At 43.4% G+C, this 24,434-nt stretch overlaps 2 protein-coding genes across 3 annotated transcripts in view; one reads left to right on the top strand and one right to left on the bottom strand.

Annotated features, from left to right (window-relative positions):
• The window catches only part of iqgap2 (IQ motif containing GTPase activating protein 2), a 76,796-nt gene extending 60,482 nt beyond the window's left edge, over positions 1-16,314 (top strand). The window contains exons 16-38 of one of the 2 annotated variants that reach the window (XM_064969987.1): positions 542-632; positions 793-960; positions 1,493-1,638; positions 2,018-2,188; positions 2,338-2,421; positions 2,590-2,661; positions 2,794-2,863; positions 3,014-3,222; positions 3,422-3,562; positions 3,647-3,810; positions 4,153-4,377; positions 5,256-5,396; positions 5,922-6,006; positions 6,232-6,464; positions 7,333-7,465; positions 8,865-8,967; positions 9,135-9,276; positions 10,999-11,086; positions 11,283-11,495; positions 11,599-11,759; positions 12,022-12,165; positions 13,556-13,664; positions 13,911-16,314. In XM_064969987.1, the coding sequence (XP_064826059.1) occupies positions 542-632; positions 793-960; positions 1,493-1,638; positions 2,018-2,188; positions 2,338-2,421; positions 2,590-2,661; positions 2,794-2,863; positions 3,014-3,222; positions 3,422-3,562; positions 3,647-3,810; positions 4,153-4,377; positions 5,256-5,396; positions 5,922-6,006; positions 6,232-6,464; positions 7,333-7,465; positions 8,865-8,967; positions 9,135-9,276; positions 10,999-11,086; positions 11,283-11,495; positions 11,599-11,759; positions 12,022-12,165; positions 13,556-13,664; positions 13,911-14,024 (3,207 nt within the window). In that variant the 3' untranslated portion in view covers positions 14,025-16,314. The remainder of the gene's footprint in view (positions 1-541; positions 633-792; positions 961-1,492; positions 1,639-2,017; positions 2,189-2,337; positions 2,422-2,589; positions 2,662-2,793; positions 2,864-3,013; positions 3,223-3,421; positions 3,563-3,646; positions 3,811-4,152; positions 4,378-5,255; positions 5,397-5,921; positions 6,007-6,231; positions 6,465-7,332; positions 7,466-8,864; positions 8,968-9,134; positions 9,277-10,998; positions 11,087-11,282; positions 11,496-11,598; positions 11,760-12,021; positions 12,166-13,555; positions 13,665-13,910) is intronic. The other variant, XM_064969996.1, reaches the window with a different exon arrangement.
• A 3,137-nt stretch (positions 16,315-19,451) lies between these two features.
• On the bottom strand, positions 19,452-24,066 carry LOC135542803 (uncharacterized). Its single transcript, XM_064970026.1, has 6 exons — positions 23,838-24,066; positions 22,239-22,381; positions 21,983-22,047; positions 21,325-21,435; positions 20,765-20,866; positions 19,452-20,039 (listed from the first exon to the last, which is right to left on the bottom strand). The coding sequence occupies exons 1-6, from the start codon at positions 23,946-23,948 to the stop codon at positions 19,735-19,737; spliced, it is 837 nt and encodes a 278-aa protein (XP_064826098.1). The 5' UTR covers positions 23,949-24,066; the 3' UTR covers positions 19,452-19,734.
• Positions 24,067-24,434: the final 368 nt, after the last annotated feature.

A 24,434-nucleotide genomic window follows, 5' to 3' on the forward strand; every position in this document is an offset into this window, starting at 1 on the left:
ATGGTGTGGACTGAGCTGAGGCTGTTTTGTCCATTAACTAACAATGTGTTTTGACATTTTCCCTCAGGTCTTACCTCTGGGCACAGAGGAAATGGTACAACTTAATATTCATGCTGGCGCTGTCTTTAGCTGTTAATGTGCTTCATACCTGGGTTTCAAATACTTCAAATATTTACAAAAACGTTATCTCTGCCAGTTTGAGCATGTCTGGCTTAATAAACCAATAGAAAATACCACAGAATACAAAGTATTTTAACCCAGGTATGTTGTTTTTTTGGGGGGGGGGGGGGGGGCATTTTTGTTGTTTTTGTTTTTACATGTGCTGTCTTGGTTAGTGCTTAGAAGAACATTCAGTTAGGGCTCAAGCCTAACTTGAGATCTGTGGATGTATCTCAAACACTTGATTTTACCAGAAAGTTGAAATGATGTGTGCGTGCACATCTCAAGCTAGAATTATGCATTGCATTGTGTGGATTGTCAATGTTTGTGTGGTCTACCACTCTGAAAAGCAGAGGTTGACTCTGTGTGTCTGTGACTCCAGAGCTCAGGGGACGAGTCTGCTGTGCTGTGGCTCGACCAGATTCAAGAAGGGATACATACAGCCAACCAAGATGAAGAGGAGGCTCTCGCATGTAGGCACACCATGCTCACTCCCAACCATTCACTCAAAACCATGAACAAATCATGTCTTAGTAGTTCTTCACATCACAATTCTCCAACCACTGGATAAGAGCAACATGACCAAAATGTTAAATGTCATAACTGATCCTGTGTGCGTTTTGTCTGTGGCAGTGGCAGGAGCTGTGGCAGACATCAACAGGGAGGTGGCGGAGGGGGACTCCCAGACCACCCTACATGCCCTCCAGTCTCCCCTGGCAGGGCTGAGAGGGGTTCTGTCTGAGTGTGCAGACACCTACCAGACACAGCTGGCCCAGCGCCAGGACCTCAACACTACCACTGGTAACCTGGCATACAATCAGCTTATTTATGGATGTTTGTTCTCAGTACATTACCTTCCCAACTTCTAGCGTGTCATTTACCTTTCAGTCATTTATCTCTTTAGCTCTTATGCAGCGCAACTTCGTTAGTGCATTTGTCTTAAGGTAGCTAGGTACGACAAACACATATTACAGTCAACTATTGTGTAAATCATGCAATTGGAGGTTAGTGAGTGATGTTCAGCTGTTTCCTCTAGCAGGCAGCAGTGAGTGTGTGTGTGTGTGTGATGTCCAGGTGTTGTTTACTCTGTAGCAGGCAGCAGTGACAGTGTGTGTGATGTCCAGGTGTTGTTTACTCTGTAGCAGGCAGCAGTGAGAGTGTGTGTGATGTTCAGGTGTTGTTTCCTCTGTAGCAGGCAGCAGTGAGTGTGTGTGTGTGTGATGTTCAGGTGTTGTTTCCTCTGCAGCAGTGTGTGTGTGATGTCCAGGTGTTGTTTCCTCTAGCAGGTAGCAGTGAGTGAGTGTGTGTGATGTCCAGGTGTTGTTTCCTCTAGCAGGCAGCAGTGAGTGTGTGTGGGTGAAACACCGTATCAAGGACAGTTATGACTACTACTACAACCTGGAGAACAGAGAGGGGACCTGGGAGGAGCCAGAGTACTTCACACACAACAGCACACAGCTCCGCAGAGAGGAAATACAGGTCCCTATCATATTCTACATAAGAAATGATGTATTATTCTTTCTACATTTGACCATTATTTAACTAGGCAAGTCGGTTAAGAACAAATTATTATTTTCAATGACAGAACAACAGATTTTTACCTTGTCAGCTCAGGGATTCGATCTTGCAACCTTTCAATTAATTGCCCAATGCTCTAACCACTAGGTTACCTGCCGCCCCCTAAGACATGATGTATTATCATTGTTGCATGACACAGACCACAAAATATCAGTTAACAGAATAACCTTCTCCATACATAGCACAAATAACACCACCAGAGACCACACACATGTTCTGAGTCATTTAAAATTCATTACACATTAAAACTAATCTAGTGTTGTATGTGTCCTCTGGTCAGAGTGTGGTTGGAGGTGTGACAGCAGAGTATAACAGGGAACAGTTATGGTTGGCCAACGAGACCCTGGTAACCCAGCTACAGGCCAGGATCAGAGGTTACCTGGTGAGAAGAGCTCATGCCCAGAGACTGGACTACCTACTACAACAACAGCCACACGTGGTCCGACTACAGGTACTATACTGTGTCATTTGTTCTACAGTTTAATTATTTGATTTTTTAAAAGTAAAACAAGAATTTAATATTTACAGTTAAAATTCACGTACTGCTTTTGTAGTTTACTCACACACGGATGATTTTAATGTCATGTTGTCTGTGTCTAGGCCTCCTGGAAGGGCTACAAACAGAGGAAGGTATACAAAGACAGACTCAACGTGTTGCAAAGCAACGTGGGGACTGTCGTCAAGGTAACAAGTTAGACTTGGGACTGTGAGCCTTATTTGAAAGCGAGAACATTAGTTTGAAACAGTGAGAAATAAAGAGTGTCAATAATCAGGAGAAAAGTCACACAGTTTAACCTCAACAGAAACCCACAGCTACGAGTTGCTAACGTTGTTGTTTTCCTCTCGGTCCAGCTTCAGTCATTTGTTAAGATGTGGAGAGCTAAACGTAAATACACTCAAAGACTGCAGTATTTCATAGACCATGTGAGTAACACAACACCTACATAAAAAATGAGGGTTTATGTCATTGAGATGGAGTCATACAATATGACTCCTATTATTCCTCAGTGACATTTACGGAAGATTGATTCCCTTCCGTCTTGTTTGTATATTCAGGAGAAAGAAATAGTGAAGATCCAAGCTTTCCTCAAGGCTAACAAAGCCAGAGACGACTACAGAACACTCAGTGAGTTTAGACAGCATTTAATACGTCACACGGTTTCAAAGAAGTTACGATTTCGAAGAGAGATGGAACTACCTGAACTTCTCTGATGCAATGCTAAACCATTGTGTGTGTGTGTGTGTGTCTCTCTCTTTGTCTTTCTCTGCCCTGTAGCTGGGGCCCAGGACCCTCCTCTTTCGGTGGTGCGTAAGTTTGTCCACCTGCTGGAACAAAGCAGCCTGGACCTGCTGGAGGAACAGGAAGTGACACGGCTTAGGGAAGAAGTGGTCACAAAAATCCGCTCCAATCAGCAGATGGAGAAAGACCTGAACCTGATGGACATTAAGATCGGCTTACTGGTCAAGAACAGGATCACCCTACAGGTGACACTTGTCTTATGCTGCTGATAACAACTGCTTCTGGAGACAGCACTTTGTCTACAATAGTCATATGCCTGCTGCTAAGATACTTTGATAATGCATCCCTGTCTTCCTTAAAGCTATCACTGATCAAACACAACTGGATAGGTGAGAAGGGCCTTTTCCATGCTGCCGCATCTGTTTTTACTGTCTGTCTTCCCAGGATGTGGTGTCCCACAGTAAGAAGCTGAAGAAGAAGAGTAAAGAGGAGCTGGCTGCAGGGGACAGGCAGGGCATCAAGGGCCTCAGCAAAGGCAAACGGAAGAAACTAGAGGCCTACCAGCACCTCTTCTACCTGCTACAGGTGAGTTCAAAACACACGCTTAAACATGCATACACACACATACACGCAAACTCTTTTACCCCTAGGTCCTCTCCTGCTCCACAGACCAACCCTTCATACCTGGCCAAGCTGATCTTCCAGATGCCACAGAACAAGTCCACTAAATTCATGGACACAGTGATCTTCACGCTGTATAACTACGCCTCCAACCAGAGAGAGGAGTACCTGCTGCTCAAACTCTTTAAGACCGCTCTGGAGGAGGAGATCAAGTGAGTAGAACTGTCCACCTGTCCCCAAATCGTACACACCCCTTATACAGTAACTATAGATGGTTTCACCTGGGTGCCTTTGTTTCTCTCAGCTCATTTTTGCTAGCTCATTGGTCAGATAAGGCAACGATGTACAGTAGCACTGTTTATTGCAACAGTCAGTCAACCAGGCTACTAGGGAATCCACTGTCCCCCTTGTTCATAACTCAAGGACCCTCTCCAGTCATATACAGTATTATATATCATTTGTTCTTATATTGTTGTCTGATATTTCCTGATTGAATATAAAGGAATAATAAAGTTGTATGATAAAAATGATCTCTCTTCTCCACCCCTCCTCAGGTCCAAGGTGGACCAGATTCAGGACATTGTGACCGGGAACCCCACGGTCATCAAGATGGTGGTGAGCTTTAACCGTGGAGCCCGTGGTCACAACACGCTGAGGCAGCTGCTGGCGCCTGTTGTCAAGGAGATCATCGAGGACAAGGGCCTGGGCATCAACACCAACCCTGTGGATGTGTACAAGGCCTGGGTCAACCAGCTGGAGACCAACACTGGAGAGGCCAGGTGGGACACACACTAGTGCTAAGCGATTAACCAACCTTTCAGTTTATTTTCTGTTTTTAAATAACTAGTTGACTGACGGTTCAATTATTTGAATTCCTTTGTTTTTCTGTGCACTCAACGTGCCATTTCTCTGGAGAGATTACTCTGTGAGACGTTAACTCATCATAGTTAAGTGCAGACGATGTTGCAATTAACTACAATGACCAGAATCCATTGCGCCGAAAGCTGCCTGTTCTCATTGGTTCTTGCCGGGCAAGCCTGTGGGGGCCGGCAGACCTGTTCTAATTATACCTCAGTGCCGCAGACAGACACCGAGAGGAAGACTGATAGAGAAGAGAGGTATAGAGAGCGGTTGCTTAGATGTCTCTCTACCCGACAATACAGCTAATTGATTGATAGTTGTTATTTTGCAGTCTTAAAAGTATGCATTATCTACTTAGAAGAACTACTGAAATAGTGATTTCGTCAGACCACAGGCAGCTAGCCAGCTAGGCTAGCCTACTAGCCTGGAGGATGACTCTTTTGGGAGCACAGAGATAGATGGCTGGCAGGTTGTTACTGCCTGAGCAGACATGAGATGATGAGTCTTCAAATACATCAAATAAAGTCATCAAATATTTTGTTTATCAATATTTTATTAAAGTAATGTGTTTAAAGGATGGTTTATTAATAAGTGCTATGCAGTAATGAGCAGTCACTACCATAAATATAATAATAAATTCATCACCATACTAAAAACATATGTAATATACACAACCCAAATATTTTTATTTGGTAAAGCAACGTCAATAAATGATGCCTTATAGGTGATATGTATTTGAACCACGTCTGACCTGCACATACACACATTGACCTAACTGGTGTCCCCCCTCTCTTAGTAAACTGCCCTATGAGGTGACCCCGGACCAGGCCATGTCACACAAGGAGGTGCGCGCCAAGCTGGAGTCCTCCAGTCAGGCGCTGCGGACGGCCACAGACAAAGTGCTCAACTCCATTGTGTCGTCACTGGATAACATTCCGTATGTCTCAGGCCCTTTTGGAATTCTTTAAAAATGCAGCCGTCTTTTTTCCTTCCTTTTTATTTCTTGATGCAATCACTGATGGAAGGATGGAAAGATGCATTTTGAAAGGTGAAGCTGTATGGGAACAGGACTAGACAACATCCTGTCAGGGCAGAAACCCAAACTGCCAGGCTGCGCCCCAAATGACACCCTGTGCACTAGAAAGGGAATAGAGTCCCATTTGGGAGGCAACCCTGTGGTGTGTTTATGGAAGGGTAAACAAAACAGTGCTTTATAGAGGGTTAGAAACTATCCATGTTACTGGTTTAGACAACTGTTGACTCCATACTCTGCAGTGCTCAATTTACTCCATGGTATTATTTTATACAACTGCCCAAAATTACACCCCTCATTCTGAAATGTTCACAGTCCCCTGCATTTTATGTTATTGCTTCCTATCATTTGTGCATCAAATCACTGTGTTGTGTATCTATGTAATGCCTGTCAATTTCACACAATCTCCATGTTTTGTTTTGCATGTAGCTATGGCATGAGATACATTGCAAAGGTCCTAAAGCATTCCCTTCATGAAAAGTTCCCTGACGCTACAGAGGATGAGTTGTTGAAGGTATAAGACCGGAGTATTACATGTGATATTAGATCGTTCCTTTGCCGTTCGTATACCTTCCATGTATGTTGCTGATATTGTTATGGGTATTGTTATGGTTCCTCTAGTGTTCACTGACACGGTAGTCATCCAGCTCGCACTGATTAATACAGGTCCTTAGATATAACAGCCCTTTGGGAAGCTATGCAGCTACGTTTAACAGAGGGTGTGTGTGTCGGCTGTCAGATTGTAGGGAACCTGCTGTACTACCGCTACATGAACCCAGCCATAGTGGCTCCAGACGGCTTCGACATCATCGACATGTCAGCTGGAGGTCAGCTCCACTCTGACCAGCGTCGTAACCTGGGCTCCGTGGCCAAGATGCTGCAGCATGCCGCCGCCAACAAGCTGTTCGAGGCAGACAATGCCCACATGATCTCCATGAATAACTACATCTCCCAGACCTACCAGAAGTTCAGGTGAGAGTAAAGAACTACAACTCCCAAGACTATTGGATAAAGTTCACTTTCACTACGTATAAAACTGCTCAGAGAAATGTTCCATCTAATGAAGCAGAAGGGAATCATTTAAGACAGAGCGGGCTGTAGCGGTAAACGCTTGGGAGGTCACAGGAAAGTCAGAACGGGGTTAAGTTGACGTGAGCCAAAGGTGAGCCGTGAGAAAGAGGAAGTGTCTGTGTGAAAGTGCAGAAGTCGGCAAGGAAAGTGGGGTAGTGTGTCTTCACTCAAACTCAAGACACACACACACACTCAAACACTAGACACACACACACAGAGCGAGAGAAAGGGACACAGTTGTGTTCCCAGAGTTCTCTGCCCCTCCCTCCAAACAGTTGACTCATCTTCTTTGGAAATCAATTTGAACTACAGTCACTGAAAACCACAACTGTCAATTTTCTTGAAGAAACCCTGATTCAACAGGATATGTTTTGTCTTTAAGCTGTTACGTTGATTTCAATATTATTTGTTTTTGTTTATTTTGGGGTAGATATCAGAAATATATGGTTCCTTGTTAACTGATAATATTACTATTACAAATGTATCAAGTTATCTGGGTCTCCCGAGTGGCACAGTGGTCTAAGGCACTACAGCCGTCACTACAGACACCCTGGTTCGAATCCAGGCTGTATCACAACCAGCCGTGATTGGGAGTCCCATAGGGCGGCGCACAATTGGCCCAGCGTCGTCTGGGTTTGGCCGGTGTTGGCCGTCATTGAAAATAAGAATTTGTTCTTAACTTACTTACCTAGTTAAATCAATAAAACATTTTTTTAAATCTTCCTGGTGTGGTAGTAATCAACCCGAATGCTTTGATCCTGTCTGGCAGGGTGTTTTTCCAGGCTGCGTGTGACGTCCCTGAGCCAGAGGAGAAGTTTAACGTGGATGAGTACTCTGACATGGTGACTCTGAGTAAGCCTGTCATCTACATCTCTATAGATGAGATCATCAACACACACTCGGTAAGCCCAGGCTATGGGTGCATCCCAAATGGCACCCCATTTCCTATATAGTGCACTAACTTTGACCGGGGCTTTGACCTGATCTCTATGGGCCCTGGTCAAAGGTAGTGCACTATTTAGGGAATAAGGTTCCGTTTGGGACGTGACCTAGGACTCTACTGCCCCTCTATGGAACCTACGGCCCCCCTTCTCTTATCTCCATCCCCTGGGTAAGGGAGTGGTAATGGTGACAGACCTCTTATATATAACGCAGGACATCAGAGGTTCTAGACTTCTCAGATGAGAGACGGATGTAGGGCTGAGATTGATTTGACGGACTCTAGAAGAACAGGGCTGACCTCATGAACTGTTATCTCACACAGTGCTTGCATACATCTTGAGCTGGAGAGGCCTAGGGTTGGAGAAAAGCGTGTCTAGTAGATCACGCAAAAGTGCGGCCTAGCTGGTGTTAACTATGTTGTGTGTCCTAGCTGGTGTCAACTATGTTGTGTGTCTTAGCTGGTGTTAACTATGTTGTGTGTCCTAGCTGATGTTAACTATGTTCCGTGTCCTAGCTAGTGTTAACCGTGTGTGTGTCCTTGCTAGTGTTACACGTGTGTGTGTGTCCTAGCTAGTGTTAACCGTGTGTGTGTGTGTGTGTCCTAGCCAGTGTTAACCGTGTGTGTCCTAGCTAGTGTTAACCGTGAGTGTGTGTCCTAGCTAGTGTTAACCGTGAGTGTGTGTCCTAGCTAGTGTTAACCGTGAGTGTGTGTCCTAGCTAGTGTTAACCGTGAGTGTGTGTCCTAGCTAGTGTTAACCGTGAGTGTGTCCAAGCTAGTGTTAACCGTGAGTGTGTGTCCAAGCTAGTGTTACACGTGTGTGTGTGTCCAAGCTAGTGTTACACGTGTGTGTGTGTCCTAGCTAGTGTTAACCGTGTGTGTGAGTGTGTCCTAGCCAGTGTTAACCGTGAGTGTGTGTCCTAGCTAGTGTTAACCGTGAGTGTGTGTCCTAGCTAGTGTTAACCGTGAGTGTGTGTCCTAGCTAGTGTTAACCGTGAGTGTGTGTCCTAGCTAGTGTTAACCGTGAGTGTGTGTCCTAGCTAGTGTTAACCGTGAGTGTGTGTCCTAGCTAGTGTTAACCGTGAGTGTGTGTCCAAGCTAGTGTTAACCGTGAGTGTGTGTCCAAGCTAGTGTTAACCGTGAGTGTGTGTCCAAGCTAGTGTTAACCGTGAGTGTGTCCAAGCTAGTGTTAACCGTGAGTGTGTGTCCAAGCTAGTGTTAACCGTGAGTGTGTGTCCTAGCTAGTGTTAACCGTGAGTGTGTGTGTTAGCTAGTGTTAACCGTGAGTGTGTGTGTGTTAGCTAGTGTTAACCGTGAGTGTGTGTCCTAGCTACTGTGATTTAACCGTGTGTGTGTCCTAGCTGGTGTTGGAGCACCTGGAGGCCATCTCCCCCGACCACAACGACCTGCTGCATGAGCTGCTGGAGGACCTGGGGGACGCGCCTGATGTGGAGGCACTGCTGGGTACCACACACACCACCATACCTCTTACACGCCACACTTCCTCCTAGACTTTAGAAGATCCATTTACAGGACAGAATCCTAATTTGGGATAAGCATGTACACACAGTCTCAGAATGAGTCAGGAAGTTGCCTGCAGGGAGAGCTAAGCATGTTTGTCTTTTCTCCAGGTGAAGGAGCCGTGGATCCTAACCATCCCAACAAGGAGAGCACCCTGAGTCAGCTGGCTAAGACGGAGATCTCCCTCACACTCACCAGCAAGTTTGAGCTTCTGGAGGGAGATGACAAGGACACGAAGGGCCTGATGATGAAGTAGGACACTGGATGAGTCCCCAATGGCACCCTATTCCCTATATAGTAGATCTCTTATTGACTCTCCATTATGGTGACCTACTAGAATCTCCATCCAAACACAGAGACTGCCAGGGTTGGGGAGTAACAGATTACATGTAATCCGTTACATGTAAGGGATTACAAAAAAGGGGTAACTAATCCATTGTTACCAGCTACAATATTGTAATCAGATTACAGATACTTGAAATACTAGATGATTCATTTGAGGATTACTTATAAATTCAGAAAGGATGTTTGCGCATTGTTTTCTCAATGACATTCAAATCAGCATTGAAAAAAAGTGCAAGTTTGTTCTACCTGAGCGAGTCTGACCACAAGTCAGAGACCACTATGATGACACACCAAAAGTGTTTGATGGATTGTGGGAAAAGAGCAGGAATAGGCTTTTGTGGGCTACAGTCCAAGCTATGTCTTCCAATGGTACGACTGCTGTTGGCATCCAAAGATTATCCAACTTGAATAAACGCTTGGAGTTAAGTATGAAAGCAGTGGTGTAGTCTGCTGCGATATGGATATAACTTATTATTGCTATCTACATAGCGCATTTATGTGAATCACACTGCTGCTCTCTCATTTAGCTATTTGTGCCTTACGGATTGTGGTTGTTGTGGATGACTGTTCACAAATCTAAATGTGTATTTGAACCCAATAATGGTTGAATTCAAGAAATTTAAGCTGCCTATCAACTATTGTTTTTGAAACCAGTGGTCAGCCAGTGAAAAATGCGTTTTTGCAACAGCTACTGCGTAGTTCGGATCCAAGCCTGTAGAATAACAGTGGGGCTTTTATTGCTCAATCTAATTCATACTCATTAAAAAAAAAATCCTAGTAACTAATGGATTACATTTGGAAAGTAACCTACCCAACCCTTGAGACTGCACAGTGAGCTGTTTTGTACTGACCAAGCTAACTTGGAAGAAGCCAGAAGAAACACTGTTTCAGTGCTGTGTTATGACGTTCCAGTAGGTACATACATAAATAACCACAGTGGGTATTGCTCAGTGACAGCTCTACGTGCTCTTTCCTGCTCCACTACCACTTCCTGTCCTGACATTTTTAGCCAATTTCTTGCTCTTCCTTGAGAAGGCTGTGTTTAAAACACGGCCTCTGTTCTGCTGATGTGAATGTTTACATCATGTTTCCTGCGACATGAGCACCAATAATCACGACTAATCATGTGGTCAGGAAAACCTCCTGGTGCTACCTATGATACTATAAATGGTACCTCTAGACAACTCCGTTCATCTGACCTACAGTAGTTGAGATGTTCAGGATGTCAACCCTCCAGCTCTGCTTTCTCAGGCTCTGTGTCCCAAATGGCACCCCTACTCTTTATAGTGCGCTACTTTTGACCAGGGCCCTATAAAGGGAATATGCTGCCGTTTGGGAGGCATACAGAGTGTCACTATGGTCCTGGTAAGTGTCGGTCCATGAGTGGCGTCATGCCCTACTGCAGGGTCATGGAAACTCTAACGGGACAGTGACATGTCCATTGTGTGTGTGTGTTAACATAGCAAGATGTTTGCTCTCCCCCTGAGCCCAGTGCAAAGCAGAGGCCAGAGCTCAACACACTACCAAATCAACAAGACTTAAATGTTTCAGGAGAGCTACGCTGTTTAGTTGAAATGACAATCCTTTTTAATCCGTCTCCGTCTACCTCTCTCTCGGTCTCTCTCTCAGGACTAAGAAGCTGATAGTAGATGTGATCAGGATCCAGCCAGGAGACACTCTCCCAGAGACCCTTGAGACCCCAGCCTCTGCCCTCCAGGTGATGTCATAATGATGAACCCTACACAGCCCAGCCAACCACACACCTCAAATAGCCTACTTCTCTATCAGTGGTTTTATTTTTATGCTTTTCCCTTTGTGTCCTGCCGGAGTGGGAAAGAGTGGACTGACTAGACATGCTAACCTTCCTTTCTGTTTTTGTGTCTCTGCCTCTTCCTACCTGTGCTGTCCTGTAGGAGTGTGAGCATTCTAAGGTGGTGGCGCTGCGTGCGGTGCAGGACGCCCAGACCCCAGAGGGGCTGAAGAGCAGCCAGGCGGTGCTGGAGGACAGACAGCTGCCTCTGGAGCAGAAGAAGAGGAAGATCCTCCGCAACCTCCGAACCCTGGAGCAGGCTGGCCTGGTCACCGCTAGCAACAAGTACCAGGACCTCATCAACGACATTGCCAAGGTACACATGCGCACAAACACACACAGAGACACAAGCACACTGATGGCCTTCAGCGTTTGTGTTGTAGATGACCAATCATGTCCCTTCTGCGTGTGATTGACAGGACATTCGTTACCAGAGACGCTACAGACAGAGGAGGAGGGCGGAGCTGGTGAAGCTCCAGCAGGCACTGAGTGCGCTCAACTCCAAGACAGCCTTCTATCAGGACCAGACCAACTACTACGACACTTACATCAAGACCTGCCTCGACAACCTCAACAGGAAGTGAGTGTTCCCTACAAAACCCATCCCTCGCCACTAACCATAAGTCGAAGTTCACCCGACCTTCACAAACACTGTACAGGGCCTTGCAAGTCAACAAAGATCTAGAGATGGAGATGATGGATTGGTTTGGAATTGGGCCATATGGGCTAGTGTTGAAATACATTGTCATTGCTCTTGGTCCCATTCAAAACTTGATGTGTTAAGTATGTGTTTGTGTGACTTCCATGCGTGTCTTATCTGGCGCGTGTCTGTGTGTCCACAGGAACACGCGGCGGTCCATCAAGCTAGAAAGGAAGGTGGAGGAGAAGGGCAGTAAGAAGTGGAAGCATCCGTCTCTGAAGTATACGGCTGCCCGACTGCACGAGAAGGGTGTGATCCTGGAGATAGAGGGGCTGCAGACCAACCAGTGAGTGGCGCAGCACTGAGGACAGCTGGTCCTAGCTAGCTTAGCATTGTGCAGTGACATCAGCTTCCTGAAACCGGGAGTAGTATTCATTTGTACACACAATTTCAAACCATAGCAAAATGTTATGCAACGGACAAACTTTTTACAACGAATAGTTAGGGTTTTGTGATTCAGAGGTAGTGTGTGGTTGACTTGGAGTATAGGTGGGTGTGTTGTTTAACAAAACTGATGCGTGCGCATCTTCGGGGCGAAACGGAGGTTGGCTTAGAATCATATGATTGACAACATGTAAACTATATTTAGTCTGCAAATGTTTATTGAAAACATGCATTTGTCTCAAATACATTGTTGCAGTTGTTAGCTAGCTAGTTAGCTAATTGTTGTCATATTATCATAGACATGACATCAGTCAAAACACCTCAATACAAGGCATGGTATCAAGAACAAGCGACCTATGATTCCCCACATGGCAGCTTCTTGTCATTGTTGCTAGCGATCTGACTGTTCAGAATCATAACAGCAGATGGCCTTCTACATTTCCGTGACGTTGTCAGACAACCCGCCTATGGACACCAAATGTGAACATGGTATTGAATCCTGAAGTGAGTTGGTACCATACTGGGTCTTGGGTATTGTGGTAGTCACGGGAACATTCTCCAACACTTTCATAAATGCATGAGTCTTTCATAGCTTTCACCAATCAGATCAGTGATAACATGAAATAAAGGGAGAAAGGAAGGATGCGTTGGTAAAGTATTTGGACGGGGACAAGGGCATGTCTTTGATGTGAGGAGTGAGCTGTATTAGCTTTGTGTGAGATGGGGTGGGAGGAACTACCTCATTAAGGGACATTGTCCATACAGAAGCCCACCGTGTTCTGTCTCACTCTTTCGCTCTTGTTTCTCTCTGTCTCTGTTTTTTTTGCTCTATCCCCCACTTTCGCTCCTTCACTTTCTCTCACTCTCCCTCTCGCTCTCCGAACACTCGCTCCTGTCCTTCATGTTTTGGTCAGGCTGTTCTAGCTAGAGTGGAGCTGAGGAGAGCCAGTCGGCTCCTCACTGCTCTGTGGGAGTTCCAGGCCATGTCAAAGTAGAAACTGAGAGCTAGTATCTAGAAGGCATCGCTATGTCCTCTTTAAAGCCAGTTAAACACACTACACTATGGCCCAATATCGTCAATGCATTTCAGAAACCTTTTGAGAAAATTAGATATCTAAGCTTATATTTCTGATCATACTATTTCTCACAATTAACATTAAATGTTATGCCAAAACAAGTCTGTCTGACATTGTGACCTTAACCAACTCTAGTCCTGCTATTGTCTTATCTGTGTCTGTATCCTGTCTTTTCATTTGATTAATTCAATTACATGTATTTGTCTTTTCTCTCAGGTTCAAAAATGTAATGTTTGACATCTCTCCCAGTGAGGAAGTTGGGGACTTTGAGGTGAAGGCCAAGTTCATGGGAGTTGAGATGGAAAAGGTCCAACTCCATTTCCAGGTGATGCTTTTCTCCAAAAGGACGACGACTCATGGTTGTCAAGGCTCCTCTTTGTCATGCTGACAGACTGATAGTTCCGTGTCCCTGTCTGTTGACGAGGACATGTTTCTGTCTGTTGACTCTGTTCCGTGTAGGACCTCCTCCAGCCGTAGTTCCATAGTTGTTTAAAATATCTATTTTATTTTATGATCGAAGAACCATAGTTGACTGTTGTCTCTGTCCCTGTCTGTCACTGTCCCTATCTAGGATCTGCTTCAGCTGCAGTACGAGGGAGTGGCGGTGATGAAGATGTTTGACAAAGCCAAAGTCAACGTCAACCTGCTCATCTTCCTCCTCAACAAGAAGTTCTATGGAAAATGAGGGATTATTGAACCAAAGATGGAGGGGAAAAGATTGAGTGGGCATAGGTGTGAAAGGATTGTGTGCCTTTTGACAAAGCAAGAATTGAGATAGGATGTTTGAATGGTGGTTAACGTGTTATGTTCGTCTGACTGGCCACCCTCAGGCTGGTAAGCCACACACACACACATTTTATTAATCACTTTATACCAAAATGAAGCTCACATTGAAATGGGTTTGTTGCTTTTATTGTCATGTTATATCTGTTGCTTAATTATTGTATTTTTTTCATGTTCAGTTTTCCACTGGGTAATTAATTGTATATTATATACGTATATTATAATGGCATTTACATTTTATATGTAGAAGTTTTATATACAGTGCATTCGGAAAGTATTCAGACCCTTTGACTTTTTCCACATTTTGTTACTTTACAGCCTTATTGTAAAATGTATTAAATACCACATAATGACAAAGCAAAAACAGGTTTTTAAACATTTTTGCCAATTTATTAAAAAGAAAAAACTGAAATAATAAATTTACTAAAGTATTCGAACCCTTTACTCAGTACTTTGTTGAAGCACCATTGGCAGCGATTACAGCCTCGAGTCTTCTTGGGTATGACGCTACAAGCTTGGCGCACATGTATTTGGGGAGTTTCTGCCATTCTGCTCTGCAAATCCTCTCAAGCTCTCAGGTTGGATGGGGAGTGTCACTGCACAGCTATTTTCAGGTCTCCAAAGATTTTCGATTGGGTTCAAGTCCGGGCTCTGGCTGGGCCGCTCAACAACTTTAAGAGACTTGTCCAGAAGCCACTCCTGCAATGTCTTGGCTGTGTGCTTGACCCTTCACCCCAGTTGGAGGTCCTGAGCGTGCTGGAGCAGGCTTTCATCAATGATCTCTCTGTACTTTGCTCTGTTAATCTTTCCCTCGATCCTGAATAGTCTCTCTGTCCATGCTGCTGAAAACCACCCCCACCGCATGATGCTGCCACCACCATGCTTGACCATAGGGGTGGTTGCCAGGTTTCCTCGAGACGTGACACTTGGCATTCAGGCATAGAGTTCAATCTTGATGTCATCAGACCAGAGAATCTTGTTTCTCATGGTCAGAGAGTCTAAGTGCCTTTTCGCAAACTCTAAGCGGGCTGTCGTACATTTTACTGAGGAGTGAGTTCCGTCTGGCCACTCTTCCATAAAGCCCTGATTGGTGGAGTGCTGCAGAGATGGTTGTCTTTCTGGAATGTTCTCCCATCTACACAGATGCACTCTAGAGCTCTGTCAGAGTGACCATCGAGTTCTTGGTCACCTCCCTGACAAAGGCCTTTCTCCATCTATTACTCAGTTTGGCTGGGTGGCCAGCTCTAGGAAGAGTCTTGGTGCAAAACCTCTTCCATTTAAGAATGATGGAGGCCACTGTTCTTCGGGACTTTCAATGCTGCAGACCGTTTTTGGTACCCTTCCCCAGATCTGTGCCTCGACCCAATCCCCTCGGTGCTCTACGGACAATTTCGTTGACCTCATTGCTTGGTTTTTGCTCTGACATGCACTGTCAACTGTGGGACCTTTTTATATAGACAGGTGTGTGCCTTTCCAAAGCATGTCCAATCAATTGAATTTACCACAGGTGGACTCCAAGTTGTAGAAACATCTCAAGAATGATCAATTGAAACAGGATGCACCTGAGCTCAATTTCGAGTCTCATAGCAAAGGGTCTGGATACTTGTGTAAATAAGGTATTTCTGTTTTCTTCAAACCTGTTTTTGCTTTGTCATTATTGGGTATTGTGTGTAGATTGATGAGGAAAACAATACATTTTATCCATTTTAGAATAAGGCTGTAATGTAACAAAATGTGGGAAAGGTCCAGGGGTCTGAATACATTCCAAGTGCACTGTAAGTAAACACATTGTTATTGTCAAAAACATTTGTAAAAAAGAATGTGTTTGGAATTAGATGTGTACAATGCACTATTGCCTAATGGTCAGAATGGGAGATTAGACCGCAACATTCCTGTCCAGCTATAGCCAGCATGGAATGAAGTACAGTAGTTAACCAGTGCCTTTTTAATCTACATACAGTAAATTGGGAAGCTGTGTATCTTTTAAAGACTATTAATGAAGTTATTCTTCCTAGTTTCACTGCTTTTTAAAAAGATTATACTGTCAAGTATAAATTAAAAAATGTCAAATGTTTTAATGAAGTTAAATCAAAATAACTGATTTTTCTTGTTAGATTTTATAACAATCACAGTGCTATAAGAAAATGATTTTAAAATAATTGTGTGGTCATCAAATAAATAATAAAGCCTGATTTTGTTTTTTAACTCTCATTAGTGTCACCCCAGCTGTGCAACACTGCATGTTCGAGACACCTGGTCCAAGATAGTAGTTTACGTCACTGAATAGAAATTATCTAATAAATCCTATATATTAATCACTTGATAGTAGACAAGGCTTTTTACGACCCCTCTATTGATGGAGTCAGCCTTTTCAAATCCAACATATATTTTAATTGGCTCTAAGCTCTGACAGATGGCTGTTTGCTGTTTCCCTCACGCTTGCCTGTATAGTTAATTTAGGAGAACAGTGATTTACAGCCATGGTTTATTGGTTATTCGTGACTTTTTTGCTCTCCGAACTTCAGCCTATGTGCCACACAGTGGTAAGTAATATGTCTTTAGTTGTTTTGCTTCTGTGTTTATTTTAGCAGTTTAACATTGAAATTACGATACAAAAAAGCTGATTTCATTTGTTGCATCCATGTCCAGAATTTTGAGAAAATGTGTTTGTATATTGTCAACATATGAACTAACCCTCGGACTCAAACTGCTACTTGCAGAGCAATATCCACGGGTTTTCCCGCAGAGGGCGCATATACAGCGGCGGCAATGAGTTATGACCAGTTGTGGAAAGTACTTGAAGTGTATTTAAGTACCACTTAAATCGTTTTTGGTCATCTGTACTGTACTATTTATATTTTTGGCAACTTTTAATTCACTACATTCCTAAAGAAAACGTTAGAATGTGCCCCTGGCTATCCATACATTAAAATAATAAAATTGTGCTGTCAGTTTGCTTAATATAAGACATTTTAAATTATTTATACTTTTACTTTTTATATTTACAGTATATTTTTGCAATTACATTTACTTTTAATACTTAAGTCTAATATATTGTTTTATATATTAAGTATTTTACTGGGTGACTTGAGTCAGTTTCTTTTAGGGTATCTTTACTTTTCCTCAAGTATTGGGTCATTTTTCCACAACTGATTATGACCAACTTTTTTGGTGCGCAGTATATTAATATACCTTGAACCTGGTAGGACAGCACACGGAGCAAACTTAGGGAGAGTAGGGTAAGTTCAGTAATTTTTTTTACCTTCAGCATCACAATGTCAAGAAATGCATAGTATTCTTTCTAACAAAGATATCTACATATATCTCAGGCTGTTGTGTGTCCCTAGAAATAATCAGAATTCATGTAAAAAATACGCTACATGGCCAAGAGTGTTAGTGGATTTGGCTATTTCAGCCACACCTGTTGCTGACAAGTTTAAAATCAAGCACACAGCCATGCAATCGCCATAAACGAACACTAGCAGTAGAATGGCCTTACTAAAGAGGTCAGTGACTTTCAACGTGGCACCGTCATAAGGTGGCACTTTTCCAACAAGTCAGTCAATAAAATGTCTGCCCTGCCAGAGCTGCCCCGGTCAATGCGAAGTGGCGGGCCACAGAAGCGCACAGAATGGACAGCCGAGTGCTGAAGCGCATAAAAATTGTCTGTTCACGGTTGAAACCCTCATGACCGAGTTCCAAATTGCCTCGAAGCAATGTCAACACAATAACTGTTTCTTGAAGTGGGTGTCCATGGCAGAGCAGCCTCGCACAAGCCTAAGATCACCATGCGCAATGCCAAGCGTTGGCTAGAGTGGCGTAAAGCTTGCTGCTAGTGGAAATGCGTTCTCTGGAGTGATGAATCACGCTTCACCATCTGGCACCCCACCAGACGGATCTGGGTTTGGCAGATGCCGACTGCGTGCCAGGCTTAAGAAGAGGTCATCATTTCATTGAGTTTGTGAAGGAACAAAAAAAAAACACGGAAAAAATGATAAGCAAGTTAGGTCCCCAAAACCGATTTTTACAAAGTCAAATGAATGTGTTAGAGGTTTCATAATGCTTGTATCTAAACCAAAGTAGATAATTTAAGATTGTTTATACATCAGTTGGGCTCTCTATAAGCTACAACATGAGGTCTTAAACCTAGCAAAAGTGCTTCCTTGCAGCTGTGTTGGGTAACAGTCAAAATGTTTGCCATGGGGTAAGTTGAGCCAATGGCCACCATACAAAGGATGATCACATTTCGTCTGTTTTATGCCTGACATGCATAGTATGTTTGCACTGTATGCATATGAACTCAATTTTGTTCATTTTTTTAATGTTACTGAGAAGACGTCCCGTGTATACAAACGTAAAACAAGCAGGGGTCTAGCCCCCCCCCCCCCCCCCGAGGTTCTTCAAAGAGCAGCCAAGGAAGTGAGAGAAGGAAGACGTCAAATCACCTTCAAATGCAGAGAACTTGCCTACGAATTGGCACATCGAAATGACAACTGGTCAAGAAATGGAAGGGTAAGTGATATTGAACAGAATCTATATTTGAATGTAGGCATACAATACACCACACCCCAATTCTATTAATTTAACCAACCAGCACCTACTGCCACAGGACACCATTACCCACTTATCCCGAGGCAGCGCAGCTTACCCCGTCTGATGTACAAATGGTGTCCTGTGACAATGGGTGATGGTACTGGTCCAAGAGACCATTTTTTTTCATGGCCAAAAGCAAACGGACACCTGCTCAAAACATCTAATTCCAAAATCATGGGCATTAATATGGAGTTGGTCCCCCCTTAGCTGCTATAACAGCTTCCACTAGATGTTTGAACATTGTTGCTGTACTTGCTTCCATTCAGCCACAAGTGCATTACTGAGGTCGTGCACTGATGTTGGGAAAATTAACCTCTTGAAACTCTAGGGGCACAATTCTTATTTACAAAGACGGCCAAACCCAGACGACACTGCGCTGCCCTATGGGACTCACGGCCAGATGTGATTCAGCCTGGAAGTGAACCAGGGACTATAGTGATGCCTCTTGCACTGAGATACAGTGCCTTAGAACGCTGCGCCACTCGGAAGCACTCAAATAATCAAGTTTTCAGGATATAGAACTTTCAAAATACAGAAAGAGTCACAGTATGATGCGTATTTTGAAAACTTGATTGCTGAAATGGAAAACATTTTGGGACCGTATCAACAGTGGACTAATGAAACATATTTGAGTGTAATTTTCCTTTAACTCACTTCTCAATATAGCCCAAGTAACCTAGATATGTACAGGAAGTTTTACATTGTATTCAGATCTTATAACTTCAAAGGAAAAAAGTTACAAGGTTGAATGTGTTTATTTAAATGTCTTTGTTTGAACAGTCATATTTTGTTATTTAAGATACCTTGAACTGTTATCAAATAAACAGTAAAAAGACACAGTTCATGGTAAAAACTTTAGCATTTTTTAACAATACAGCACCTAGAACGTGTCATGAGTATGTAAGACATGGTTTAAAGTGCATGGAAGTACAAGTGGTATTTGGTTAGTGGTTATGGGATCAAAGTTCCACTAAAGGGAAGTTTTGTTGGGCAACACGGTGAGGATCTGGTTCTCTTATTCACTTTGTTGTCTTCTCCTCTGCTGTAGCCTTCTGTTCCTCTGTAGCCTTCTCCTCCACTGTAGCCTTCTCTTCCTCCGTAGCCTTCTCCTCCTCCGTAGCCTTCTCCTCCTCCGTAGCCTTCTCCTCCTCCGTAGCCTTCTCCTCCTCCGTAGCCTTCTCTTCCTCCGTAGCCGTCTCTTCCTCCGTAGCCTTCTCCTCCTCCGTAGCCTGCTTCTCCTCCATAATCTCCTCCATAATCTCCTCCTCCACCACCACCTTCTCCTCCACCACCTTCTTCTCCTCCTTGTCATCAGGGCACAGCTCTGAAATACGGAGAAAGTGTGAGGATATTCAGTGGCGACCCGTCATTCATGGCAGGTGGCACCCCACCTGTTTAGCAAAAAATTGTCTAATTGTTTTGCATGTTATTTGGGCATAATACGTGTCACACATCAGTTTGCAAACAATGTAAAAAATATATATAATTCAGTTCATAAAGCCGCATACAAACTTGTTAAGTAAGGCAGCTCCAAAATGCAGGTGTTTCAGCCTTGCTCAGTACTTTCGGTGGTGGGGCATCCAGCGGAATATACGGAGCGCAAGGTTTGGTAATGTAATCTATTTTCGCCGTGATTGGCTCAGTGTTCTGTCACTCATGAGGACGCTACGTCGCCGCAACATCTACAGGGAGAGCTCTAAAATTCAAGCCCCTTGAGTGGTGCCATAAAGTTACATTAGAAGTGCCCTTCCAAGAAGGCTCCAGATCATTGGCCACAGATCAACTGACATCAAATCACGTTATATCTGCCGTAGCTTTATTGGACTGAAGTCTAGATTTAAGGATCTCTTTTCCAAGCTTAAAAGGATAAACATTCAACACCATGGGTCAGAGAAGGTTGAATACATTGGCCATGCTATCAACCCTGACAATGGAATGGCCATTGCTTTCTCTGTCTGCACAATATACATTTAAAGTTTCACATTTTGTAGATTTTTTTACCATCTATAAAAGATAATAAAAAGATGAGGAGCAAAGAGAACCCCTGACCTGTTTTTCCATCGTAGGTCTGGTGTTTCTCTGGGAAGTTCAGACACTCTGCCTGTTTCTTATAGGTGTCCAGGTATGTGTGATCCATTTTCCCTGTCCTTGCTGAGAGAGGGAGAGCGAGAGAGAGGCTGGTGAGCTGACCTACAGTACTGCTGGTGTAATCTTTAAGGGCTGGTAACAGACAACAAAAGGCTCAACTTCCATTAAGTCTTTCAAAGCATTGAATATATCTCGCTGGTTCTGAAATAATGACTGATCCCTTTGACAGAAAGAGAGCATTTTAACACCTTATCGATGTAGGGTCAACTCCAGGCTTTCACAATGCTTTGTCTGGAGTATAGCGTGCCTAAACTGCTACTATTTATCAATGTCAATAAGTGGGGTTAGCCTGATCCCAGATCTGTATGTGCTTAAGCCAACTCCTCTGACCATCGTTGTCATGCCATACATTTGTCATGACACTGAACCAGCAGTTAGGAATTGGTTAAAGCACATCCAGATGGGTCCGACAATTTGGGGGATGGATTTCCTCAAATCAATTGAGAATTGATCGGACTTACTGAACAGGAGCAGGTATCTGCCAGTGACCTCTCCATTACGAGATGTGTCTGACCAAAGCAGGCAGTCAGGACAGGTCTCCAGGTACTGGCCTTTGTGTTCAGACAAATGAACTGTGGATCCACAAAATAAAATAAATGCCTTATCCATTATGATTAGGACATTTGGTAACACTTTTTTTTTCTGACCTGCTTCAGCTGTTACAGTACACAAATTCAACACACTTGGTAATTACCTTGTACCAAATGGCAGGTTACTTTTTGGTGCTTGTTTCAGTGAATACCAAAGAAAATGTAATTATTATTACTATTGCTACATGATTACCATGTAATTTCCAAGTAAAAAATACCAGACTATAAAATACAGTAACAGTACATTTGATTTATTATTGATCTTTACAGGCATACGATGACATACAGTGAAGACATAACATGGCAATATACACATTAATAGTTAAGTGGATAAAGGCCCTCTCTTATTGAGCAGCTAAATGTTTTCATCCCTCAGATGTAGAGCACTAGCCAGGTTGCCAGATTGTTTCTGCTTCAGCCAACTTGCTCCTTTGCCGATGTCCTATTTGGCATAACAACGCCAGGGGATGGTGTTGGCTAAAGCACAGACAGATATGGCAACCAGGCTAGTAGAGCACAGGTCACTTACTGTGTACTGTGGAAGTGGTGCCGGAGATGGTAGCATGTGTTGTACCCACGATGCATTTGCCATCACTGATGGACATTTAGAAAAACGGGTTAGCATGTTGTATGATTCATTGCTTAGGTGCCAATTTGAAACATTGTCTTTTCAGAGAAAAGTAAAATTAAATGTCTACCATTCCTGATATTTAATAAAGCCCTTTCCAAACTACTATGACATTCACTAAAGTCTGCATTCATATCCACAATATAGCCAGACTTACATGCGGTCTCCCCATCTTAGGGTGACTACTTTATGGTCCGATGTAGCCGACAGGTCTATCCAGGAGCTTTTCAGAGTCCCCAAAGCATTTTGGAAGAATAAATGATCTGCAGACCCCATCACATACACCCATTTGCCATAGAGCTGCCAGTCACAGACAAGGAAAAACACATGAGTTTCATACCATCTAATTGCCTCATCCTATACCAATATGGACCATTTTGAAGTTGGAAGAAACACAAGGGTAGTATAGTAAAAATAAAATGTGTAGGTGTTATGGATTAACATCCCTTGCCTTATCATGGATGTACAGTTATCTATCCAATAGAAGACACAATGTTTTCTTTAATGGAAGCCTTTCTAATGCAAAATCGGTTGAGTGTGGAGTACCACAGGGCAGCCGGCTTGGACCATTTATTGTTTTTGGTGTTTACTAATGACTTTCCTTGAATAAAGCCTATGTGTCTATGTACTCTGACGACTCAACAGTATACACGTCGGCTGCAACAGTAAAATAACTTAAGTTTAAGGTAACTAGCAATAAGCTGGTGCTAAACATCTCAAACTAAAAGCATCATTTTTGGGACAAATCACTCTCAACCCTAATCCTCATCTGGATCTATTATTGAATGTGGCTATTGAGCAAGTTGAGGAGACAACTGCTGGGTGTCAACCTAGATGGCAAGCTTTGATGGTCAAAACATAATTATGACTTAACGGTTACTAAAATGGGATGAGGTCTGTCTATGATAAGGCATTGCTCTGCTTTCTCTATCTCAGTCAACCAGACCCTAGTTTTGTCACACCTCCACTACTGTCCAGTTGTGGTCAGGTGCAGCAAAGAAGGAATTAGGCAAATTGCAGTTGGTGCAAAACAGAGCAGCATGTATTGCACTTTGATGTACACGGAGTACGAATTACATGCATGTCAATCTCTCCTGGCTCTAAATTGAGGAGAGATTGACTGCATCACTATTGGTCTTTGTGTGAGGTGTTGAAGGTACCAAACTGTCTGTTGAAGCAGTTGGCACACAGTTCAGACACTCATAGGTACAACACAAGACATCCAACCAGAGGTCTCTTCACAGTCCCCAGGTCCAGAACAGAGGCTGGGTGAGACACAGTATTAAAAGAGCCATGACTACATGGAACTCTGCCACAGCAGGTAACTCAAGCTAGCAATAAAAACAGACTCAAAGAACAGATAACAGAACACCTTACAGCACGACGGGAACTGTGAAAAGACAGACATTTATATGCATTTTGTATTGTATTTTGCATTATGTATGTGATACGTGATTGGGATATGACTGTGGTATGTACTTGTCTCACCATCTTAATATGAATGAATTAGCTGTGGGTTGCTCTGGATGGGAGCGTCTGCTGAATGGTTCAATTGTAATGTAAATGTGCTATATATTGTTTATTTTATTTGTATTTCCTGTTTTGGAAAACCCAGGAAGAGTAAATTGCAGATCCTAATAAATACTTCACAGCATCTGTCACTGTCCATAGTAGGTTAGCCGGATAGGGAGTAGAGTGTCCTCTGAGACGTATTCATTAGGTCCAAAATATATTTAGTATTATGATCACAACTTACCTCGGTATGGTCCTCCAGTACCAGGGGTTTGACCAGTTCTTTACAGTCCGGTGCAGATGCAGCACTCAGAGAGGCAAGAGCCAGGAGAGCTACAACCAGCTGAACAGCCATAGAGAGAGGTAGAGAGAGATGGAGCAGAGACACTGAGGACGATCGTAACGTACAGATAGAGCAGAACACCTCTACTGCTGGGGCATATGCCTCCTGGAGGCTTAGACAAAAACACTGTTGCATAAGGGGCAATGTGGAGGCGGAAGAGGGGAGGCTTTCAACATGCTTCAATGCTTGAATGGGTAAATGGAGGGCTAAATCAGCATTCATTTCCAGACTTGTCTTATATAACTCTGAATGGATGTCCCCTCCCTGACTGAGGAGACACCATCTATTAGCTAGGGACCAGAGCACTCTAAATAGAAGCTTCTGTTTGGGACTATTGTCCTTGAATGAATTCAAACGGACAGCCTGGATACCAACTAAATGATAACATCCACATTATGGTGAAAAGGGCCTCAATTGTTTTTGTTTGAAGGAAATTTTGTTATATGTAGCAACAAGCTAAATAATTACTTAAATGATCAATAGCATGTACATTGTGTC

Source organism: Oncorhynchus masou, chromosome 1 (assembly GCF_036934945.1).
Source record: "Oncorhynchus masou masou isolate Uvic2021 chromosome 1, UVic_Omas_1.1, whole genome shotgun sequence".
NCBI lineage: Eukaryota > Metazoa > Chordata > Actinopteri > Salmoniformes > Salmonidae > Oncorhynchus > Oncorhynchus masou.